We start from the raw sequence: 8235 nt of genomic DNA, 5'->3' as shown, positions 1-8235 counted from the left end.
GGATTAGATAATAAATAACTGGATTCATTGTTTGTAGAAGTGGGAAGTTCAGGGAAATTTTCTAAGTTATTAAATATGGCGAATCTATTGTTGGTAGTTATTTTAGCGTACGAAGGATTAAGATATATAAATTCAGCTTCTTTGAAAGATATATTTTCGAAGGCCTTTATTTTTTTAATCTCAAACTGCTTTTTATACACAGGACACTCTCTAGAAATAGAAGGATGCCCACTTTTTTGACAGTGAACACAGAATACCTCATCTGTATCACAACTTAAATCTTTTGAATGATCTTTAGAGCATTGATTACAACGCGGTTTACCCCTGCACTGCGACTGAACGTTGCCAAAGCGCAAGCACTGAAGACACTGAACTACTGGGTGTATATACGGCTCGACAGGAAAATTTATCATGTTAATTTTGACACAATCAGGGATTTTATTACCTGTAAAAGTTAAAACATCAAGCTGTCTCTTTACATATTCAATTTTATTTGTACTATTATCAACTACTTTCCGTGTTAAACGTTTAACCTCTGTGACTGGACTATTAGATTATATCGCCTTTAAAATAAAATCTTCCGTAAAAAAGCTATCAACCTCTCTAATTATGCCTTTTTTATGGTTGAAAAATTTAGGAATATATGCAATTAGTCCATTAGAAGTAATAATTTTATGATTAATTAGCGAATTTGCAATATTAAAGGATTTAAAAATAACTTTGACACGTTTTAAACCAACCGGTTTTATATCAAGAATGTCCCTTTTAAATTCATCTACCTACTGAAGATAAAAACCTATTCTAACCGGAAAAAGCTTGCCTATGTTTTTATTTCTACTCTCCAAAAAAACACAATAAGGCCCTACGTCTCTAGCAGAAAATTTATTACTAAAATCATACGTCCTTTCAACTGTTGTTTCCATATCCGTTGTTTGTTTAGATTCCAAAGCGGGCGGTCCTTCTGGACCGCCCGAATCGTTGCTCATATTAAATAATAATAAGTTACCTTACCTTATTTGTGAATTTCTACAAAATAAACAAAGAAACTACTAAAAATGATAGAAATTATAAAGTAATTAGCCTAATCGCTTGATCGCACCAAAACACTACCTTCTCGAAACAATGTTGATACGAGACTTTTCTCATCTAATTAAGATCAAAATATATATACTAAATTTCAACATTAGTTTAAATGTAACGTTCCTTGAAAGAACGTTCTTTGAAGAAGATGTGGCTTCTTAGGAGACTTTTAAAAATGGCAAGGACCGATCATGTTACGAACGAAACTGAGTTGCGTAGAATGGGAAGATCAAAGTACCTACGAGTTGTTACCAGTACCAGTACCGAATCTAGAATTCCAATGAGACAATAACCAAAAGACAAAAGAGATAAACCCAAACGATATAAAAAAAGGACATAGTAACGTATATGCATTAAGAATTAAAAGAATGATTATGTCTAGATCTAGAAGGTAAAGACTTCTTCTTCTTTTTCTTCTTCTTCTTCTTCTTCTTCTTCTTTAATATAGGCAGTACTGCCTGTTTTTCTTCAACGGTGCCTTTCATTCTGCCCCTAAGTTTTCATTCCATATTTTCCTTGGGCGTCCTATACTTCTCCTGACTAAGTGCCGGCGCAAATTGATCCTAAGCGACCACAACCTGGCACCGGCGGGGTGCGTAGAGAGACTATATCAGTGAATAGAGTGCCAGGTCTACACATGCGAACGTTTGTCATCGAAACACAGTTTTCTGGTGTCGCACAGTGGTTCCAAATGCTGAAAACGTGGTCATGAGGCGAAGGAAAAAGTCCCTATCTAGGGATTTTCATGTTTACAGTTGTTTTCTCATACTATCGTAAAGTAGTAATACGCAGGTATAAGGATCAGACTGGATGTATTGTGGTTCACAGCTGAAGAACAAGTGAGCCATGTCCGAGGTTATTTTGGCCGACAGAGAAAGTGTAAAAGAACGCGTACATTGAAAACGCTGTAAAACGTTTTGTGGTTTATCAATTTTATCGCTATAAAGCAGATTCTTCTTTTTTAAGTATGTAGTAATGGAAGATGTAAGTTAACTTAAGTTTTAGTAACAATAAATGCCTTAAATTTGTTACTACATAAATAGTGAAAATATACTTGAAATAATCAAAATTTTGTAAAGATACATTCAAAAAGTACAAAATTCTGCATAATTCTGGGACTAATGTTTATTAGTCTTAAAATATATTGTAAGAAGATACATAATCACTTTGGTCTAGCTGCCTAGAACTGCCTATGCATTGCTGGCAGTTGTTTGAATGCAACAGTGGAAAATGACGCATATTACATGATTCTGGCGATTGTGGAGTATTTATGGGTGGTTGTACAAAAGTAATAGGTTCTGAATATTGCACTTCATAATCAAAATGTATTGGTGATCAGCAATTTAAAAAACCCCTTATAATATAAATTTTTAAACACATATGCATTTAAAATAAAATTTTCGAAATTCTTTCGGCTATATTGGATCCGCCATTTTGTTTTAATAAAAAGTAATGTTAGATTTGTAATCAAAGACCTTAAATTACCAAATTTGACAAAAAAATTTGCGTTTTGATTGATACTTTCAATTTCTTTACGTCATGTTGGATCTGCCATTTTGTTTTTCAGAAAAAATAATGTCAGATTCGTAATCAGCGATGCCAAAAACCCCTAAGAACGAAAGTAATTCCGAAATGTATAAACAATATACGCTTTTAAAGGTTCGTGACTACGTTTTCGGCATTTGGAACCACTGTGTGTCGTGGGACGCGTGACTCAATTCTCAGATGTGGTTTTGGTTTCGAGATGGACGTAGAGAAGCTAATAGAACTCGTTCGGAATTACCAGTCTGATTTTTGCATGAGAGTTTAATGAAAGGGTAACAAATCAATTGGAAGTTCTGTCCGACAAAATACATGGGACGTTTTCGTAGTATAACGTTCCAAATTTTTAACCTGTTCCACAATTAAAACTTCCCCTGTTTCAGTGTTCCCGTACATCAAAGTTTGTCTGACGAGACACCGTTAAGCTATTAACAAATTTTCAGCTTGCTATTAATCAACTTTTTGTTGGTACGCGGGATCCAGGCCTAGAAATACAATGTCACAAATGATGGCGTAATCCCTTTTCTGTAGGTATAAAAATTTTGTAAATATCATTCATTTCTTAAATCTACACAACATTATCATTAAAAATGATTCATTACTAAAAACAGTTAAGCACATCTGTGAATATCGCATATCCTCAAATAAAATGTGTCATCATACCGGGCTTGTTCATGCTTAAAAACAAAATATGTAGACGAGATATAAATATATGTAATAGGTAAGCAGTTTTTGCAACGACAATCAAATCAAAATCAGTGTTGTTTATAATAATAGAGTATCGGCATCGGCTGATAAAATAATTAGTTTTTAGCAAAGTTCGCACCTTTCGGGACACTGACGTACATAAAAGCAAATTTGTTAATTGTTGAGAAAACGTAGGCATTTAAAGTTTTAAAAGGTACAAATGAGATGCAAATTACAAGAGGAAGTAGAAATCTATTGTCCACAGTCCTAGTTATTAGGATTTTAGGATTAGAATTTTTCTTAAACATCATCTCAAAGCTTCCTTTTCTTTATTCATTCTTCTCAAGACCTCGACGTTTGTGACTCTCTCCGTCCATGATATTCTCAAGATTCTGCGATACATCCACAGTTCAAATGCCTCTAATTTTTAGGTATCAATCTTTTTCAGCGTCCTTGACTCCATTCCGTAGAACAGCACAGAAAGTACGTAACATCTCATCAGGCGAAGTTTCATTTCAAGGCTCAAATCTTCCACAGAACACTCTCTTCATTTTAGTGAATATGGATCTGGCTTTTTCTATTCTTATTTTGATTTCTGCTGAGCTATCGTTGTCTTCATTTATAAAAGTGCCTAAATATTTGTATTTGCTAACTCGATCGATAATTTCATTGTGTAAATATAAATTTTGGACATTTCGTGTTGATTTCGATATTACCATAAATTTAGTTTCCTTTATGTTCAAAGATAGTCCATATTCTTCGCTGCAGTCGCTGCTATCTTATTCACCAATGTCTGTAGCTCTTCAAGTGTTTCTATCAGAACGGTGTCGTCGGCAAATCTCAGATTGTTTAATCTAACACCATTTATTTTAATACCTATGGATTGCTCAGAGAGTGTTCTATTCATTACGTCTTCGAAATAGAGATTAAACAGGGTTGGTGACAGTATACACCCTTGTCTCACACATCGCTTTATTTCAATATCTTCAGTGGTATTATTCTCTACTCTCACTACTGCTTTCTGATTATAGTACATATTTGCTATTAGTCGGATACCTCGTTTATCTAAATTCTTTTCTGCCAGGAGTCTGATTAGATGATCATGCCGCACTTTATCAAAGGCCTTGTTATAATCTATGAAACACATCAGATACAGATACATCAGTATTTTGTAATCAGTATTTTGTACTCAGTATCTACCACTGAGACCCGGTATCAAAAGTAACCGTTACACGTCCGCACTGATTTTGCCCGTCCCTCTATTCGTTGCAGAGACAGCCAACGGTTGGGTTTTGTTGTGAACAATATGCGGTGCGCTAGAAAAATAACTACACAGGTCACCCGTCCCGCCGGTGCCAGGCTGTGCTAGCTTAGGTTCAATTTGCGCCGGCACTAACGGTGACTTGTCTCTGGCTATTCTAACTATCCTTGATTCAGACAGCCTGCTTATGTGCTCACTCCACTCTTCTTTTCTGTTCTTTACCCAGGTATATTGTCTACCCCACATATGCGTCTGATTTCCTCACTTCTTACCCTATCCTGTAGTCCTTTTCCAGCAATCCTTTTTAAGATCTTCATTTTATTGGTTTCCAGATGTCTTCGTGTTTTGCTTGTATCTGGTCTTGTTTCGACCGCGTAAGTCATAACTACTGGCCTAATAACTGACTTCTATATTCGGGCCTCTGTTTTCAATATTAGTTGTTTGTTTTTCCAAATTATGTCGTTTAGGCATCCGACCGTTCTGCTGGCTTTAATTGTTTGGTATTTTACCTCTTCTTCGATATTGTTTTCGGCTGATAGATTAATTCCCAGATATTTGAAAGTCATTACTGGTTGTACAATTTGATTGTCAACTCAAATTTGCATCTTATTGGTTCTTTGGCAATTACTAACCTTTTTGTTTTTTGGGCTGATATTTTCATATTCATTTCTTTCGCGTTAATGTTGAACTCATGTAATAATCTTTGTAGGTCGTCTTCGCACTCTGCTAATAACACGGTGTCATCAGCGTAACAGAGTATTTTTATCTCTCTATTTCCCATTTTGTACCCTCTTTTTTCTTCACTTGTTTTATTATTGCATCCAACATTATGTTAAACAGTAGAGGGCTTAGTGAATCTCCTTGCCTGATTCCTGTGTTTGTTTCGATGTTGTTCTGTTATTATTCCATTGACTTTCATTTCTATTTTATTCTTACATATATGTTTTCTACCATTTTTATGATTTCCAGTGGTAAATTTTTGTCATATTATAGTAGGTGTATCACATCTTTTAATTGGATTCTATCAAACGCTTTCTCTAGGTCTATGAAACAGAAAAAGACTGGTTTGTTATATTCTAATGATTTCTCCGCTATAAATCTTTGTTGTTCATCCGATATATTTTTTTCTTCTTCTTCTTTTTGTATAGACATGACTGTCTGTTTTTTCAATGTGCCTCTAGTAAGTTGTCGTTCCATCGTTTTCGTGGTCTTCCCACTGATCGTCTTCCTATTGGGGAACCGCTGTCCTGCCTATCCTGTTTGTTGTCATTCGGCTTATGTGGTCATTCCATTCTATTCTTCTATTTCTTACCCAGTTATTAACCCGCGAGTAGTCGCGCCGTGAGATATAATCTCAATTTTTATCCTTTTTCGCGATAACTTGATGAAAAATTTTGCAATTTTGAAAAAATTTCGTAAGTGCCTCGAGGAAGGGTGTAGTAATGCGTAGGCATTTTTTTTCTTCTTCTTCTTGTTGTGGAATTTATGGCTTTGGGGAGAGCCAATCAGCTTTAACCCGCGAAAAGTCGCGCCGTTAGATAGAATCTCACATTTCATCCTTTTTCGTAATACAGTGAAACCTGTCAGTAACGGCCACTAAAAATGAAAGAACTTTTGGCCTATATAGGAAGGTGGCTATTGCCAGTTTTTGTAGTCTACATATAATTGGTTTGGGAAATTTTTAAACTGGCCGTTAGGACAGGTGGCCGATGTTGGCAGGTGGCCGATGTTGGCAGGTGACCGTTAACACTGGTTTAACTGTACAGTAAAATTTGTCAGTAACAGCCACTAAAAATGAAAGAACTATTGGCCGATATAGAAAGGTGGACTGTATTGCCAGTTTTTGTAGTCTACATATAATTGGTTTGGGAAATTTTTAAACTGGCCGTTAGGACATGTGGCCGATGTTGGCAGGTGGCCGTTAACTTTTTTAATAAAATTGTTAGAAATATATATTTTCAATATAAAAAGTAGATTAAAATAGTACAAAAAAAAATTTGTTTTAAATTCTTATTTTGAGATAGAATCTCACACGCGACTATCGACGTTACAGAAGTGAGCGCGACTACTCCCGGGTTAATGTTATACACCTGGCATCTACGTCGTATATCTGTACTTCTATATATTTAGTTGATATATTTATGCACGCCATTATTTTCTCCATAAGTATTTTTGTTGTGAGTTTTAGTATAGTGATCAGTAAATGTATCCCTCTAAAGTTACTGGGGTCTGCCCTATCACCTTTCTTAAATAACGCTATCTAGACGCTAGAAGGTGAAGTGCGTACGTAAAATCTATTTTTCTGTTGTTGAAAGCATTTTGTGTTCTGAAATCCGTTTGTCAACGATTCTACGAGTTTGACCGATGTAAGTTTTTGGACAGTCACTACATGTCAGTTTGTAAACACCACTCTTTAATTGATTTTTCTTCTGTCTCTCATTGTTCTTAATGTATTTGCTTAATGCTACATATGGTAATGGAAATATTATTTCATCGCAAAAATAAAAATTCACTTATCAAATTATACAGTGGAACCCCGACAAGTCGGTCCCCGATAACTTGGAAGTCCGGCTAACCCGGACCGATTTTTATCAGACAAACATTTCAACAATAAAAGTGTATGTAATATAATATTTGAAAGATAATGGCTATTGGTGTAATTCAAACTACATATACGATAGTAAAAATGACTAATGGCACACGTTCATTGTCGTGTTATCGAAAACAACAGGCACCTGTAGTATCCTTTATTTATTTCGAACTGTCTTAGCATTGTTTAAAAAATACTAAAGGACTATTAAAAACTTCTTTTTTAAACAATGTCTTAGTCTTCACTGCTATTAAATAACATAATATCGTTGCAATTGAGACCGTATTGTGTGTAGTACAGTCGTATTGTTAGCGTCCTTTCTGTAATCGTGCTTCAGATGTTTGCGTGTTTTTTTGTCTACGTAATGGCAACAAAACGTAAAAATGTTGTAGTAACAATGGAAAAGAAACTAGAAGCATTAGGTAGAATTGATAAAGGCGAATCTTTAAAAACAATTGCAGCATCATATAGTGTCGGTACATCTACAGTATCGAATTGGAAGAAAAATAGAACTAAAATCGAAGAATTTTGTTTCAAAATGATAACAAAAGACAGTTTGGACAATCGGTGCAAAGCTAAGAAAGCTAAAAATGAGACTCTCGACGACGCTTTGTATATGTGGTTTTGTGCGAAACGCGAACGTGGTTTACCAGTGTCTGGACCAATTATTCAAGAATCAGCACTCAAGCTGAATAAAATGTTGCCTGATTGTGAACCAAATTTCACTGCGAGTCAAGGTTGGCTGGATAGATGAAAAAAACGTCATGGAATACGCCAACTATCTGTAAGTATACCGTATTTTATTAATTTTTACCATTTTCTCCGGCTAACCCGAATTCTCGATAACCCGGATAGGCCGCGGTCCCGATTAATCCGAGTTAACGAGGTTCCACCGTACTTTTCATAATAATGTATAAATCATCAGAAGATTGTAAAATGTTCCCTTTGGTTATAGCCTAACTGTGAGCCACTGAAGAAAAGAATAAGAAGGGCAGTAATTTATAGGAAACAACATCAAGATAGCGCATCAGCCATGACAATATCTTGTTGTCTAAGCGGCCTACACCGGCCAGTG

General features: G+C 35.4%; 1 protein-coding gene across 1 annotated transcript; it reads left to right on the top strand.

Annotated features, from left to right (window-relative positions):
* The first annotated feature begins 7506 nt into the window (after positions 1–7506).
* Positions 7507–8001, top strand: LOC126884857 (jerky protein-like). Its single transcript, XM_050651173.1, has one exon. It carries the CDS (start codon positions 7525–7527, stop codon positions 7912–7914), a length of 390 nt encoding a protein of 129 aa, XP_050507130.1. The 5' UTR covers positions 7507–7524; the 3' UTR covers positions 7915–8001.
* Positions 8002–8235: the final 234 nt, after the last annotated feature.

Source organism: Diabrotica virgifera, chromosome 5, assembly GCF_917563875.1.
Source record: "Diabrotica virgifera virgifera chromosome 5, PGI_DIABVI_V3a".
In the NCBI taxonomy this organism is placed as follows: Eukaryota; Metazoa; Arthropoda; class Insecta; order Coleoptera; family Chrysomelidae; genus Diabrotica; species Diabrotica virgifera.
The sequence above is the reverse complement of the archived record's forward strand: the minus strand, read 5'-3'. Positions and strand labels throughout refer to the sequence as shown.